The sequence below is a fragment of the Sceloporus undulatus genome, chromosome 2 (genome assembly GCF_019175285.1).
Source record: "Sceloporus undulatus isolate JIND9_A2432 ecotype Alabama chromosome 2, SceUnd_v1.1, whole genome shotgun sequence".
In the NCBI taxonomy this organism is placed as follows: Eukaryota; Metazoa; Chordata; class Lepidosauria; order Squamata; family Phrynosomatidae; genus Sceloporus; species Sceloporus undulatus.
The window spans coordinates 254,584,159-254,601,700 of record NC_056523.1 but is presented as its reverse complement, the minus strand read 5'-3'; the positions used below and the strand labels follow the sequence as shown (position 1 = coordinate 254,601,700).

Sequence of the window (17,542 nt, the reverse complement as noted above, 5' to 3'; positions counted from 1 at the left end):
GTGTGTGCTCCACGCACTAAAGTGCCAGTCTGTAACCGCCTCTGTTCATGATCCTTTAAGTTAAAAGTTTTCTTTTGCTAGACTGAGGCCCTATTATTCTCTCTGAAGTCAAGGGGCAGTACAGATGGGCGGCTTCATGCTGCCCATCTTTGCCCCACATCTGTGCTGCAGCATCCGCCTCTTTTTGTGCTATAATGCAGCCCTATGACAGCTTTTTCTGCCCAGAGCCTTTTGGGAGCTCGGACAACCTTACATCACGAGTCTGCACCCTGTGGATGGGGCCACAGCCTTGTGATGTAATGGCACCGATAGTAGGGCTCGGTGCATATGATGAGGTGCCATATCGAGCCCTACATTGCCGCAAACGGCCCATCCGTACCAGTCCAAAGTTTCTAGATAGTCAGAAGATTTAATATTTATGTTTAAGTTGCAGCTTTAGCCTTTAAACCTTTATTAAACCTATGTTTACTAGCATTCATGAGTCATCCCAACTTTAAACTTCTGTAAAACAAAATGAAATTTGAAGATCCTCAACACAATATTACTTTTGGTTTTGTACTTGAAACCGGGCTTGGAATTTCTTAGTGCTTACCTCTAAACGGTATGGCACACAAGAGACATCACCGTGCCGCTCCAGGGCACTAAAGGCACCTTGGCAGCAGCATGGAAAGGACATGTTTCATGATTCTTTTTTGCAGTGCATCATTGCTGGTGCCATGCGGTCATCATGGCAATGATGCGAGGCAGAAAGGGGTGGTGTCTCGCCACCCCTTCCTGCCCATCTGTACAGCCCCAAAATTTGGAGAGTTTATATTTCTATGACAATTATTTCCTTTTCCACTGAAAGCTGCAGTGGCCATTAAGTAAAAGTAATACCAACTTGGTATACCAAACATGAACACATCTGGTAATGATAAAATATGTGAAGATGGTACTGCATTTTTATATGTCAATATGATGTTTTTAGTTCTCTAATGTGTTTCAGTCGACATACTTTTGGAGGACAATAGTAAAGTGCTTTTACACTGGGCTGTGCCTCTAATACAATGGAAAATGTTCTTGCTGTCTATCATACTGTAATTTCTTAGGTAAAATTATTCATGTTTTATCCTAAGATATATTATTCCTTTTCTGTGAGTGTTTTTGAATAATCTGTGTTTCTGTGTCTAACCCTAAAATATTTTGACTAGATAAATATTCTTTCACAATGATTTTTCAGATGCGTTTCTTTTTATAAAGGAAATATTACATAGCTGTGTCATATAAATGACAGCCTCAAAACTAAAATATAATTTCCCCTGTTTTTTAAGGAAGCTTACAAATAAGGTACAAGCTAGATAGTCATCAAGATCCTGATATCTTTAGCATCAATTTCAGAGGAATGGCTGATGGGCAGCTTCACAGTGTGAAGATTAACAGAGAGGAAGAAAAAGTCTTTGTGGAGGTAATGTAAAACAGTAATAGTGATAGCAATAGTAGATAATCACTAAAGAGGATAAGTCCTGAAGCAAATTAAAATAAATAAATAAATCATGGGTCCCTCAATAAACTGCTTTCTGTATTTGAAAAAAGTGTTCAAGGAAGTAAAGGGACACATACAGATGTGCTGTATGAAGAGAATAATTATGAGAATGGTGCGCCTTCTGTTGAAAATTTTCTTAGTTTCCACATTTCTAACATTGCAGTTGAACATTTACATATATACTTTTGGCTTCCAAAGAATAGGAACAGGTAAAGTTATCAAAGGAATGAAAACATAACAAATGTAAATGTTCTAATTTGGACAATGTTATGTTCTTATAAAATGTTGAAATGTTTATATACATGAATGTACAAATGAAAATATGCACACTAAAGAAACAACAATATTTTTATTCATTACTATGTGGAGAGGGGGTGTGATGTTTGCATGTGGATGTAAAAGGGGTTCACAAAGGTAAAAAGTTTGAGAACCACTGAACTAAGGTGTTTCTACTTCACTGCGTGACATATTAAAACATACATATTAAAACATACTAAAACCTGGACATTGCAAGGTTGGAAGTTAACTTTCCCCAAGACTTGCTTGAAACAGGTAAAACAGCTAGATGAGACACAAAAATGGGACAGAATGCTTTTATCTACTATGGGAAATGTTGCCTACTTCAACATTGCTGAAAAGTTGACACTTGAACACAGCAACATATGATATGCAATTCATTTTGGCTTCATCAGAATAAGACTGAATGTAGACTTTATAGATTTATTTTGAAAGAAAATACAGATAGCTTGTATCAGATTTTCAACATGTAATATAACTCAAGACTCTTAGTTAATTCAAGGGAATATGCACTTCTGTTAAGATTAATGGAAATGTTACTTGTATAATGTATTTATTCCCACTTCATTACACAATTTCTAAGAGAACTGGAAGATTAACATGCATAAATCATATCTGAATGGTGTGGCACTGAACAGCCTCTATTGTAGAAACGTCTCAGTCAAAAATATATTGGGATAGGAGCTGGTGGAGCGCAGATATATGCTGTCATCAGCATTTTAAGGCAAAAATGTAATGACATGGAGACTTTCACAGCAATGTATTTAATTGTTTAAAATGCATAGCTCCTTTCCAGCATTTACGTTTGCTGTGGAAGCTTTGCAAGTTATGCTGTATTTACTTAGCGATAAATATAGAGGTGCTACCAAAACTTTTTTTAAAAAGCTGTTTCAATATTGCAATTGCTTAAACAGTATGTCAGGAATAATAAGTGTTCAAGAGAAGAATATATATATCACTTTGGCCCCGTACAGACAGGCCAAAATAAAGCTGCTTTGGGTCACTTTGGAGATATGCTGTTTAAATGATACATGCAACCTAAGAGTCCGGAAGCTGCACCAAAGCCACATTCCAGTCCTTAGGATGGAGCATGGCTTTGGCATGGCTTCCAGACTCTTAGGATGCATGCATCATTTAAACAGCATATATCCAAAGTGATCCGAAGCAGCTTTAGGCCCTCTGTTTATAAAACTGTTATGGGCATTTAATAAATGAAATAAGATTTTAGCATTTCTCTGATAAATGTTACTGACAAGCTTTACCCCCCCCCTTTTTTTTTTCCCTTTCATTTTTCCTTATACTACAAATGCATTATCTTTGATTATGCTACCTTTTATATCGCACTAAACAATATGGAAGGTCAACCAAAATGAAAAGATGAAGTTCTTTCTGTCTTCAGATACACAGTTCAATGCAGTCAAATCACTCATTCTTGGCAAAATCTTGGGTAAGTATAGTGCTGTAGAATTTTTTTTCCAAAAACATAGTTCAAAAATGACATCACATACAAAATAATAATAGTAACTCTAATCTTGTTGAGAAACATTTCCTTTTCGGATTTGATTAGGCAGAGAGTGACAATCAAGGTGGAAGCTTCATTCTTGTCAAAGTGCATATATAATCACCGGTAAGTGCTTCTAGCACGATGAGCAATTGGATTCCATTAAAAATAATTTTATACTTATCTTCTCCATTTTGTAATCACGCATAATGAAACATGCCATTTTCAGTGCAGGCTAACAAAGAAAAGGCTAAATCACACTCAAATTATAGGTAAAGAAAATGAATTAGTTGTCCACATGGCTAGATTCCCTTCCTTTTGAACAATGTATCATTGTGAATATCACAGAAGTTCTCTTTTTAAATGGTTTAAACTATGGATGATGTTCAAGTGATACAACTTACAGTACAGCAAGAGCTAATGACATACTATCAAAGCTGTCAGTGTGATATTCCTCTGTTATTGTTTGAGGAAGTAGGACTCACACAATATATGGTTAAAGAGCTGCAGTAAGACTTGAGAGACCCATGTTTAGAGAGAGTAGATACAGTCAAATCAGCAGCAGCTACTTACATTTAGTATTTACTTGCTGTATCCTGGGCACATGGCGGTACCTAGAGAGCACAGTGCAGACTTCACGGTTCCTGATGATTCCAGGGGATTTTAAAAAAATAAATGAAATCAAATTGTGTTTCCCCTAGTCCTAAGTGTTCCAGGAATGGGATGTTTTTTGGTGGGGGTGGGTGGAGATAGAGCCCATGTTGCTCCAAAGGTTGAAAAATGAAACTGGAAATGGCCAGAAGTCCTGTTTTTTTAAAAAAATATATTTTCAGGCTTGCTGTGGCCTGCTAAAGGTCCATGTGGTCAAATATTGGCCTTTAGACCTTCTGAAGTTGGTTGGGAGTATGGAGATTATTACTTTTCTTCCAAGCTAGGCATGGGATGTAAACTGAAATACACAGATTTTATTACACACCTCCGTGCCCAGGTAGGAGACATCCCGTACCTGATCATGGCATCCCATACCCAATCCAGACTTCTCCTGCACTTTTTGAAAGAATAAGATTTTCTCATTCTGTGCAAGGTGCAGGAGAAGTCCAGATTGGGTATGGGATGCCACGATTGGCTATGGGATCCCTCATGCTTGGGTACGGAGGTGTGCAACAAAACCACATATTACAGTTTACATTCCATGCCTAACTCGGGAGGAAAGGACTAGAAAGGGCAGTGTGATAATCTCCTAAATTGGAGACAGTTTTTTTACTTCAGTTCCAATGTTGTTAAAATGTCAAGCAGTCAATATTTCACTCTGTTTACATAGTGAATGGAAAGATGGTGGTGCGTATTCATTTGTTCACATTCTGAAGGTGTCATCCCTAATTTAACACTTTTGAGCCTATATACCAGTGGTGGACAATTGTGTTGGGGATGGAGGCCAATCCCACCTTTATCTTCCCTGCAGGCTGCACCAACTGATGGCACCCCCCAAAAATCCAAAATAATGACCAGGAGGATTGATTTGCATGTATATTGTTTTGTTGCTAATGGCAGGCCTCAGGGTGGGAGGATATGCAAAGGAGGATTAGTGTCTGCTTCATTAGTGCTCATTGTCTGCTGGGAAGCCCCTGACCCATTTCTCATTTGCATTTGTTGAGTCTTCAGCTGGCTATTTTTCAGGACTGGACACCAAATCTTGTTTACTTTCAGGGTTTCCTCTTTCCTGTTGAAATTGACTAGGTGTTTGTGGATTGCAGTGGCTTCCCTGTGGTAGCTGTTGGCATGGTCCAGAATTCCAGTGTTTTCAAACAACATTTTATGTCCAGGATGGTTTATAACATGTTCTGCTACTGCTGATTTTTCTGGCTGGCCCAGTCTGCAGTGTCTCTCGTGTTCCTTGATTCTTGTTTGCACACTGTGTTTGGTGGTCCCTATGTAGACTTGTTCGCAGCTGCATGGTATGCGGTAAACTCCTGCGGCTGTGAGAGGGTCTCTCTGGTCCTTGGCTGAGTAAGGATTTGCTGGTTTTTTCTTCGTCAGTTTAAACCATTTGAACATCATTAGGTGTTAGCAAATATATATATATGCAAAAGAATCAATTACATTTTAATGATTTTTCCCAAAAAGAGTAAAAAAAACCATACACATTAATCTGACAACTTTTTTTATAAAAGCAGTCTCAAACAACAAAATGGGATTAACTGAATTTTAAAAGAGAAAGTGAGTGAAAGTGAAACTGATAGATTTGTTCATCTTGTATCTGATTGATTGATACCTATAAATGTTAAAATGGGAAGACAAGATTTTCCATGTCTGCCGTTCAGTGCCTTGGGACCTGGGAAATGGAGAAAAGAAACTTTGACTGTTGCACATGATGATAGTGGGGTCTCTTTTAACATAGCTAGATATATGAATAGATGGTGTGGAAGAAGTCTACCAATTTCTTTCAGATCAGGAATTGATGTGGCTCACCTTGATTCAGGGGGGAAATTATGGCTTCTTCCTTAAACACTTTGGCCTCCCCCAAGGAATGTTAAGGCAAGACAACAATGTTGTGTTAGACCTTGTTGCAATTTTATTAAATAACAGGAATCTGCAACAGAGCAGATATGGGACATAATGGCACAGGATCATAGGAGGTCTGATTAGGCAAAGCTTCCCAAAGCTTGGTTCCAAATTGTGAAGGAAACGTTCTCCATCCATCATCACTTGCTTCCTTAAAGGGGAGTGAAGGCCCAAGACATTCCCTCAAATGGCACTGCCTAGCACTCTTGAAGAAGGTTCAGGCCTGGAGTAAGGAACCTCCCACTTCAGCCCTCTCACCAGTTGACAATGATAGGCATGTGGGTGATCTTCCCTTGCCTTCTGGTGCCCCTGGGAATACCTGAACTGTAGCTGTTCAATAAGTAAGTGTCTACACCTCACCATTTGTGACATAATGCAAACCTGAGGAAGAAATCCCCAAATTACATATTGTAGCTGAAAGGTCTGCATCCAAAGTCATTCAGGGTACGTTTTAAAAAAAAATCCTACCCATCCTCTGAAGATGACTAACTGCAGCCCATGCTATAGATGGAAGGTTGGCAGGGAGCAAAGAAGTCAGACTTTGGCTTGGCCTTCCCTAAATAGACAAAGCAGTCCAGAAAACCAACTGACATACCTCAGGCCCTCCCAATGTAATCTTTTCAGCCCATATGCCAAGGAAGACAAAAACATTGCTGGCTAAATGTTGGGTTTGTATGAGTAAGTGATCACTGCAAATTTCCTTGTTATTTTAAATTGTAATAAAACATGTTCCAGTTAAACAGTAAGTGCTTCACCTCTTTATTCTGGATGTGGATGCAAAGGCCAAATATTTAAAAATAATGCAGCTCATAGCTTCCTGAAAACATTATATTCTAGTTAGATAACTGAATAACACACCCTACTGACCTCCGGAGTCAAAATTCTACAATGTTCCAAACTTTGTGCTTGCACTGTTTTCTTGTCTTAAACCTAAGTAGGAACTAATGCTTTGTGTAATTTAATTTTAGCTCCATGGAAATGGCAGTCTCATGGTTCAGTTAGCATAGGGAGCAAAATCGGGGTTTTACTTCTATTGATAAAAAATGGAAAGGGAAATCTTTGCTGAAGAATTTGCAATTTTAATATTTGTTGTGTCAACCACATTTTGCACCTGAAATTTAAAACATGGAGTTAAAGAAAGTATACCCATAGGCTGCATTTTTTGTAAAGAAATTTCCATTTTCAGTGGCAAGATTTAGTATCCTGCTGTAACTCGGTGGTCATCAACATCTAAAAGTGATGTGAAAAATGATGCCAGCCAAACTGCAACACTTTTTGTACAAACAAAAGAGTCAGTGTTAACGTATGCTTTATAGAAATGGTTGAAATCAAGTTGATAGACAAGCTAAGAAGAATCTCATAATTACCCTGTTTTGTTGAGAGTTGTTATGTGCTATGAATTTTCTAAGCGTTACCTCTTCTTTTCTGAGGATAAATGGGTGAGAAAGAAATGGAAATAGGCTTGTTGTTGAAGTCTCTAAGTGGAATGATTTTACCTTCATTTTCTGAACAATTTCAAAATACCATTGAACAAAGAACAGTTCAGAGATCATACACAATTCAAAAAATGACACCATACCTACAAACACACTCCTAAATTTCCTGTGTTACCAACATTTATTTTTCTGTTTTTCTGCAACATTTACAAAGGTGCGGTGTGGCTGCTATTGTTTTGTTAACTGCCTTAAACTTTTTAAAAAAAAGATACTACTGACTCACAAACTTTAACATTGGCTTCAGAACTGAAACTGTTTCCATTTATTTTAAAACTGGATCTATTATATATATTCTATATGCATTTGTACCCAAATCTTTTAAGAATGCCTATATAGATGCAGATTTGTAACAAAATCAGTAATGCTAAAAATATTTACTTGAAATATTTCTTGAGTATATCTTTGATATCCTTGGGTATTTCATTGTTATCAGAATCTGCTTCCCTCCAGATATTAATGCTTTTTAATGTCAGTAGTTAAAGGTTTCAAGGTTTCATCTACCTATAGTTGTAGAGATTCCTGGTCCAGAGCATGGGACACTATATTAAGTACATAACTTAGACTTCATCTGCTTTTCAGAATTCTGGAATTTGTACTTTTGTGAGATATTTAACCTTCTCTGTCAGAGAGCTCTGGTGCTACGACAAACTACAAATCCTGAAATGTCATAGGATGGAACTATGACAGTTAAAGCAATGTCAAACTGCATTAATTTTGCGGTGTGGCAACAGCCTTAGTACTGGACTATACTATTTAACAATAGCAAAAGCATTTACCTTTCACTACTACTTTATAGTGAACTCAGCACATTCTAATCTATAAAACAATTACCCCTAACAAGCTGGATACTCATTTTCTTGACCTTTGAAAGGATGGAATATTGAGTCAACCTTGGAGCCCAGGGATATAACTTGCGATGTTGTGTCTGCAGTACCAGGATTTAACCAGTGCGCCACCAGGGCTCCTGGACAGGTTTTCAGCATTTTGGGTTGGGATGAAAACCCCACCCCACACAGTCCCTACTAGTCTTTAGGAGAGTGATAATGAATTTATGGAAATGCTGTATCCAGATCAGCATGTATCAGTGATACTGAAACTTTTGTGCAAACCTATGTGGTAGAATCTTGTACTTATTTGGTGTTCTGAAGGATATATGTTTATGCAGGCATAACTGTATCACAGTTTTTAGGACTATGCTATGAAAAAGTTTGCTTCTGCTCATACAATGGATTCCTGATAAAGATGTTGCCATGACATTTTGCCATAACCTAATGCAATCTTCACGACATGTTGAAATTGAGCTCTGCATAATATTATCCTGTTGATAGGAGCAAATTAGCATACAGGTGTTTACTGAAAGAATGGCACTGATTACCATCATCAGGCAGGCTTGGATTCCAAAATATAATACTTGCTAGTATTGATATAGTGATAGGTTACATAATGTGAAATAGATTCAACTTCATGGAATGATGTTTCTCATTATCTTTGAGGAAATGTGAATTCCACAGTCTTATCTCTTGTGCAATGAATATTATATGCCTCATTGTACATCAGAATCATTTTATACATGATTTATTACAGAGATCAAAATGATGGTAAGGTAGTTTAGCTAAAATGATTCCTCCTCCCTCTGCGCATGCACACATTAAGGCTGCTGTTCAACATGCTCAGTGTAGTGTGGTAATTCTATATGTGGACCTATGCTATGCTGAGCCTTAAACCACTTGTCCAGACTTATCTCCACCCACAGCTATTCCATGCCTTATAGACTGGATAGGATCAGAAAATCATCTGGCTATTTCCCCATAGCTACATACAAAATGATTATAGCACTGCTGGGATCCTCCGGGGTCCTCCAGAGGTCTCAGCACTGATGTAATCCACAAATTCATGTAGAGAAAGGAAGGACTAGATGGAATAACAAACTGTGGCATGCCTCCAAAAAGGACACACACAAGCAGATGTTACACATACATATACTCAACTATAAATCAAGACATTTAATTAAAAAATGAAATGAATCTTTAAAATCTGGGCTGATTTATCCACAGGTCAATGCTGCTTTCATGGGAGTCAAGGCTACCCAGGAAGGTAGGGAGGAAGCCAAGGCTGCCAAAAAGGCCCTAGAGTGCACATCAAGTCAGGATAAGTTTTCTTGGTGCTTCTGACAATTCCAGGAGACATTTGGGGGGTTGCTTCCTTGACTCCCCCCTCCCAGTAGAAAGAAACCTCCAAAACAATCACCCAAGATCAAGCAACCAGGGCAGAGGGTTGACGAAGTAGATCATTGAAAAGCAACTCAGCAAACTCCTTCTGGCTTGAGGCATGCAGGTATCTGCCCACAATCCCAAAAGCACAACAAATGACTGACAGACTGAGTGAGGGGGAAGGTCCCCATTCCTCCATCGCAGCTCATGTTGCATCTTGTCTGGCAGATGGCACAAAACTGGGCCCAGTGATAGTATTTAAAAGAAAATCAATGCCAAAGAACTGAGGGGAAAAAACCAGGCATAACTGTTCCTATTCACCTTAAAGGATGCATGGATGAGGAGGGCACTAAATGTGCAATGTGTGGAGTAGGTGATCAGGCATGGAACTAACATCACACCCATTATTATTGGTGTGGGATATGTTCCATGCAGATGTCACTCAGGAAGTCAAGAATGAAGCAAAGGAAATGGTGAAGAAAATTGGTTAGTACTGATTCCAGGTGGCCTAACATCAGTGCTGCATTCTGTGGATATTTGTCTCAACAAGCCTTTCAAGGACTAATTGTGCAATATGTGGCAATAATTGGTGTGTTCTTGTCAAGCAAAGTGAACGAAAGTAGAGAAACTGATGAAACCAGACATTGATTTGATAATAAAACAGGTAAATGATATTTGGCATTCAGTTCCATCAGAAATGGTGAGTAAATCATTCCTAAAATGTGGCATTAGCAATGCTGTGGATGGCACCAAAGAAGATGCCAACTACAAAGACAAAGATGAAACAGCAGCGAATAAAAATTCAATAGTACAGTAATAGTGCAAATGGTGTTTATGCCAATAGTGGGCCGGTACATACTGGCATGAAGTGGCATAGCGGCAGCGATATAAGGGCTCGGCGTGGCTCAGCGTCTACATTCGCTGAGTCCTTATATCAGCGCCATTACATCATAAGGCTGCAGCCCCGTCCACACGGGGTGCAGCCTGGTGACATAAGTGTGCAAGAGCACCCAAACAGCGCTAGTGAGAAGCAGCGTCATAAGAGCTGCGTCACAGCCCTTATGACACTGTGAAAAGGAGCTCTGTTTCGGAGATCCTTTTTGAGCCAGATTGTTGCCACAGCCATGCGGTTTTTACGACAGCAATCCGCAGAAGAAAGGGAAGGTCTCTGGCCATCCCTTTCTTCTCATATGTCTAGCGCCAATGTCAACAAAGAACAGTCCCACCATTTATTCAGTTATTCCAGCAATAGAATTAGTCTTTGAAGGATTTGAGTGATATATCTGTGTTTTTTTGCCAGTTTTTCTGGATTAATAACACAAAGCTATCACATTAAAGTTTAAGGCTGTAATCACTGCTAGTGTAGTTGCCTTTTTCTTTGGTTTCCCTTTCATTGATTTTTGTTGTGTGCATTTTTGTAGTTCCACCTGCACCTGGTCACTTCCAATACACATTGCACAGCCACCATTTACCATAGTTCCCTCCTCATTTATGTAGTCTTTAGGGTGAGCACAAACAGTTATGCCTGCTGGAATTTTGTCACTTCTTTGACATTGTTTTTCTTTGCTTCATCCTTTACATCCTTTGTTACATGCCCTAAGTTTTGCCCTCAACTTATCTGTGAGTAATAACAAAATCCATAATTTTGGCCCCAGAACTTGCCCTTAACTTATATGTGAGGTCAACATATACACAGGTATATTCGGTACGTATGTCCCTAACAAGATGCCAGCCTATGTGTGTATCAAGTAAATAATAATAATCTGTGCAAGGCTTACATCTAAACAAAAAATAAAATACAGAATTTCAGCAACAGCAGCAAAGTATTTGTATTCTGGATTTTTCAAGCCATTTTAATTTCAATTATGTAATAGTTTCTGTAAAAGGCTGCTTTATAATGGTAGACATTTGAACAAGGCCACCATTTTGCTTTGGAGCCTGATTCATTTCTTCAGATCTGGCCTTGATTTTATACAGACCACAATTTTAATTGATATTTGGAAATTTGGATCACCAGTTCTCCCCAAATGATTTGCATTGGGGAGTTATAAAAATTATAATCAAAAAAATTATAACTTTATGCTTATTTTACATATCTGTATTAACTCTGCAGATATGGTAGATTCTAAACAGGGGCTCAACCCAACCAAATGTCAGAAAGTTTGCTGGGGGAGCAGTTGTGCCAAGGTATACGTAAAATTTGATTAAAAAAATAATTTGAGGAAAATAGTTTACTGTTTTAAAGCCCTGCTGTCCTCCTACCCCTCTACATCACTTTACTCAGCCATTTCATATACAGTCATGGTGGAGGCACATTGAATTTCCCCTGCTTAATTTTGTTATCTGAGACTCTGAATCAGACAAAATCAATTTGGACTGTGCTGTGCTGAGGTGGGCCAGTCTCAATTTATCCAGAGCTGATACAGATCAGCCTGAAATTATAGAGACTGGCCTGAATCAGCCAGCTTGATTCAATTCAACATTCAGTCAAGTCAACTGTGCCGGCCTAGTGTACATTTTTATGGCTGAGATTATTTTCCATTGCCTTTTGATCTCTATGAATGCATAGAATGGGAAGGCAGATACATACTAATTTCAATATCTTAGCAGAACTTTATCCCCCCCCCCTCTGGAATTTGCTATACCATTTAAAAGAGTCTCTGCCAGCCAGTCAGCAGTCATCATTTTCGTCTTTAAAGTGGACTGTATTTGACTGTGAGAACCAGTGTGGTACAGTGGCTTGAGCATAGGCCTTAGACTCTGGAAATTAGGGCTCAATTCCCTGCTCAGCCATGGAAACTTCTGGGTGACTTTGGGTGAGTCACACAGTCTCAACCCCCAAAAAGCTCATGATAGGCTCACCTTAGGGCTGCCAAGTCAGAAATGACTTGAAGGCACACCACAACAACATTTGATGGTATTTTTATTTTTAATGTCAGGTTGGAAATGGGGGAAGATAGCAAATTTGTGTCATAATTCACAGAAACGTGGAGTATCAGGTTAATTATTCAATTATTCATCTGTCTTCTAGTTTTGTACATTAGCACTATGATTAATTGTATTCTGTTTCTTTTGATTAGGAGAGAATAGTGATGTAGACCCAGATACCATGAAGGCAAACTCTCAGGGGTTTATCGGATGTCTCTCTTCAGTGCAGTTCAATCACATTGCTCCTTTGAAAGCTGCACTGCACCATTTGAACTCAGTTCCAATTACGGTGAAAGGGCATTTCATGGAATCCAACTGTGGCACTTTAACAGGATCTGATTCAATGTCAAGTGAAACAACCCATTCACTTGCAGGTAGTAAGCATATGGTTCTCATTTGTTTGACTCTCTGAAGTAAGAAAACTAGATAGTGGTTCAGAATTTTCAACAAATATTCGTATGCTATCTAAGGATGGGGGTACACAGGTGTTGGCTTTTCTAAACCCTGCTGTCCAACCTTTGTCTTTTCCTCTGTCTGTGCATGTGTGCATGCAGGTGTGTTTAGCTATACACAATGCAACTTTGAAAAGCAGTATCTTTCTCTTAGCAGCCTTGTGTAAGCACCATAGACTGTACATCCTGTGTTAATAACTGTATGGAATTACATACAGTATTCAGACCTCGGTTGTTTATATGGATATCTTGAGAACTTTCCTCTTTGCTTGCCTTTGTCATTTTCCTTTTTTTTTTTTCTGCTGCAGATCATTCGGGACCAATAGATGAGGGAGAGCCTTTAGCTAATGCAATAAGGAGTGACTCTGCAATTATTGGAGGTAATAGGGTATACAACAGCCCAACGAATGCCATGTTAACACACGTTTTGTTCCTTAGGAGCTGAAGGAAAGTGAAGGCATGCCAAAGCAACAGCTTTCCTAGCCTCTTTTCAAAAGTGACGAAACCATATAAAAAAGAAACAATGGCATGAACTACTTTTTTCTGATCGTCTTAGGGCATTTCACATTAAGATTTTTCTTCTTCTTCTGTGCCTCCACTAGGTAGCACTGAAAGGCATTCAAGAGTCTAAAATATTCAGTGCTCCATGAAGCAATAATTAATCATAGATCGTCATTATGTGCTTTTTTTCCAGTCATGTCAAAGCCCTTTAATTTTTACAGAGTAGATTTGGTCCACCTGTAATGGAAGTCTTATCTTTTAATGTGAAGTGGTCCTCAGCATTAATAGCATATGCTTATGTGAGTGTTGTTTACCTCTGCACTAAATCTTTATCCTTTCTGTAGCAGGCTATAAAATATATTCCTATGTTACTTATTTATCCATCTTCATAACAATTCAATGCATTCGATATCAGACTGAGTGCTCTTCTTCCAGAAAATCTGGGGACAGTCCTGTGATTCTTATAGTGAAAGTAAATAGTCTGTTATCTCTACCTAATTTGAAAACAATTTGACACACTGCTTATGGTTTGAACCCATGCATGCAGACACTTGAAGGCAAGATTCATTGAAAACAGAGTAGATTTTCCCTCTAGATAAATATGTTTATGGTAATATATTAAGTGCAAATAAGGTTGCACCAACATTCTGTCACTCTTGAAATGTAACTCAAAATGTTGTGATTCTTTTCTGAAGACTTACCCCTCCCTTCCAAAACTCCTTCAGAATTTGAATTCTCATTGTGTGGAGGAAGGGCAGTTTTGCAGCCAATTGACAGGAATAATAATAAGGAATCCCTGCAGCATTTGGTATCTTTGAGTGATTTGGCAGATTTAATAGGAATCTCCCATTCTGAAAGGCACAGAAAGCATTCATTTTTTCTCTTTCTTCTCTAATCTGCAACAGATGGTTTTAAAAACAACTTCTTTATTCTCATGTGTAAACGTTGAACAATATAAGATCAAATCTCTACCTTCAATTAAATAACAAGTATAAATAAGGGCTCAAATTTTCAAGGAAGTCCTCAAAATCACTTTTTAAAAATCTTCCTCTTTTTCACAAACACTACATTTTTATTACAGCAATCATTCAAATTCAGTCTTAAGTGCATTTTATATTTTTTAAAACATGGGGCAAACTAAGGGGCTGTACAGACAGCCCCTAAGGGGCAGTGAGATCAGGGCTGCAGCAACCACACACCATGGCCTCGATCTGGCCTTTCCATGGCAAAAAAAGGAGCCACAAAAAGCGGCTCCTTTTTGTGCCACCGAAAGGGTGCCATAGCCACTGGTGCTGCAGCTTTTCAGCACTCCTTTGGTGTAGCACGTGTACACACTGTGGCAAGGGTGTACCGTGACACCTCCCACTGTGCAATAAGGTGTGCGGTGTCATGCCGGCATGGGGGTGGTCAGGGTGTGTGGTGTGTGCTTGCCACACCCCCACTCCGTCCTGATGCTGGCATTTAGTGCTGGTCTGTAGAGGCCCTAAGTTCCTTAGGGCACAGAGAATATTGTCAAGAATTGAAGCTTTTGTCTCACATTTGTTCCCATACCTGAGGTATGGTCAAAGAAATATTCATTGATCCTTCATATCTTACCAGGAAGCCATGGCTGGAAACCTATTGGTGTCTTGCTTGGATGAAGGGAAGACAGTGAGACCCTTCAATCCTGGTAGTTGTCAGGATTGGCCACCCCAGTCTGCACCATGTGAAGAGAAAGTATTTAAATTTCTTTTGAAGAGAAAACATCTAACACTGATTTCAGAAAACAGAGATGCAACTCTCCCACACCAAATCATCCAACCCATGCATATTTTACCTCTACTTTTTCCTGGAAATTGTTTGAAGATCAGAACTATTCCCTTGATCTTTGGGTCATGAAACCTGCCATTTGTTTTAAACCTAGGAAAGGACTTTTTAAAAACCAGGAAGGAAGTAGCATGTTAACCTTCAGTTTTAAATCTCTGGGGACTAAAACAGAGAGAGGGGGAGAGGACTTAGAAAACAGTAACACTTAACTGCGGACTGGCATGTTTACTGGGTTTTGGAGCATCACTGCAACATTGCCAGATTGCCAGCAAACAACACCTAAATGGGCACTCCATTGTCAGATTTGCTCTTCCCGCATTCTTAACAGTTTGAGAGAGAGAGAGAGAGAGAGAGGGTGAAATATTGGGAGTTCTGGGGAACTTTGGGGGTCAGCTGTAGTGCTGTATTATGGGTGGGAGGGGCAAACCTGACAATGGAGTGCTGGCAGTGTGGCAAGTTGCAGTGATGCTCCAAAACCCAGTAAACATGCCAGTCTGCAGTTAAATGTTACTGTCAGACACTGTTCTCACAGTCTACTGTCAGCAGCGGAAATGTGAATATTAGTAGCTGGCAGAAAGGGTGCTTGTTCCAGCAGGTGTCAATGGGGAGTGCTGTGGTTCTCCCAACCTATCACTCAGTGTCACTTATGTGTCATATAAGCAGGAACATCTAGGCCTTAGCTGTGCAGTTAGAGAGTCTAATAGAGAATCTGGATTCAGTTATGGGCTTTCCCCCCAAATACTAATTAAGAATAGTCCTGTTTTCCTGGCCCTCCAACCAGAAGGAGTGAGGAATAGGATGGAAAGAAATTCAACCCTCTCCATGAAAGCAGTTTTCACACCTTCCAAGACTTATAAGTTGGCACCCCACTTCAAGTATTTACGCTTTTTCAGAGCACTTCCAAAAAGTAACACTGCAAATAAGCAGAAAGTATTTTAGGAAGATTGAACATGTCTTGAAGCTGAAAAATATGAGGCAACTGTGTTGGCAACATTATTGAATTGTCTTGTAGTTTCTGTGGCCCATTTGGCTGCTGAGAATAATTTGATACCAGGCCTCCATTGATTATATTTGTTTACATACCCTCAAACATTTCATATAGGAAAACTGGGACACATATGGCCAAGCAATATCAAAGTGCAGTCAAGATGGCAAAAGTCATGAATGAAGAAGCTAGAAGAGGATGCAACAACTTGTTTTTGCCTGAGCTTACTGAAAAGGGCAATACTTGACTCTCTCTCCTGCTAAGTTAATTGAGTGCAAACTACTTTTAAACTTAGAACTAAGTTTGCAGTAACTGAAATAAGATGAAGACAAAGGCAGGGGAAAAGAGAGAGAGAGAGAGAACTGGGATATCTTAAAAGCAACCAAGCAAATGGGACAACATAACTTTAATCAAGACTGTCCCTACAAAATTGAGACAATTGAAAGTTGTGATGGTATCAAAAGAGCTCTATAGAGTATCTGGGATGCATTCTCTACAAAAGAAAATAGTCAGCCTGGCCTTATAAGTTATCATCTTACCTGTGCTATGTTTTCAATGAAATGCTAATTTTGCCTCATATTGCATTATGTTCTTAATTTTAAAAAAAGAGAAACTTATTTCCTAAATAGATAAGAGTACATTCATATTTTGATAGTTTGCTGGTGGAGAAGGGAGCTCCATTTAACAGTCCAGCTCAAGGTTGGCAAAAACAAAACAAAACAGCATTAAAACGAAGAAGAAGAAGCCGCCACCCAGAAAAACCACCTCATTCTATGAAAGCAATTTTAAAAGAAAACCTAAATAGAGGCATGTTAAGTCAGAACTGATGGGGATTGTTCTACCCCATGTGAATTCATGGAGTATCTTCAAATGTTTTCTGTGGGTTACAATACCAAATGAAATGGATTATTTATTTATTTAGGATGGTCTAATCAATGAGAAAGTGTATTAAATATAAATTTAATTAGTTTACTCACAAGTACTGAATTATTAGGATGAGTTTTAAGATCAGTATGACCTAAGAACTGAAACAGAGGGCTGGAAATCATGAAACTTAAATCACATTTCATCCTTTGGAGCCCCTAGTAAACCTACTATTTTTATCTGTTGAGAAAGGATAGAGAGAAATCATAAATGTCTGAACAATATGTGTTTAGGGACTCAACAGTCTCAAGAGATTTCCACTTTCTGTGGCTAGTGTACGAGCAAGTATAAATCTGTAAGCTTCAGTGATTATTTTTAAGGCGTTATTCTGTGAAACTCAGACTTTTCTGATGGCATT

At 38.8% G+C, this 17,542-nt stretch overlaps 1 protein-coding gene across 1 annotated transcript in view; it reads left to right on the top strand.

Moving 5' to 3' along the window:
• The window catches only part of LOC121922129 (contactin-associated protein-like 4), a 363,219-nt gene that overhangs the window by 335,690 nt on the left and 9,987 nt on the right, over positions 1-17,542 (top strand). The window contains 4 exon segments of the mRNA XM_042451118.1: positions 1,311-1,444; positions 3,179-3,266; positions 12,669-12,890; positions 13,277-13,348. Coding sequence (XP_042307052.1) covers positions 1,311-1,444; positions 3,179-3,266; positions 12,669-12,890; positions 13,277-13,348 — 516 coding nt within the window.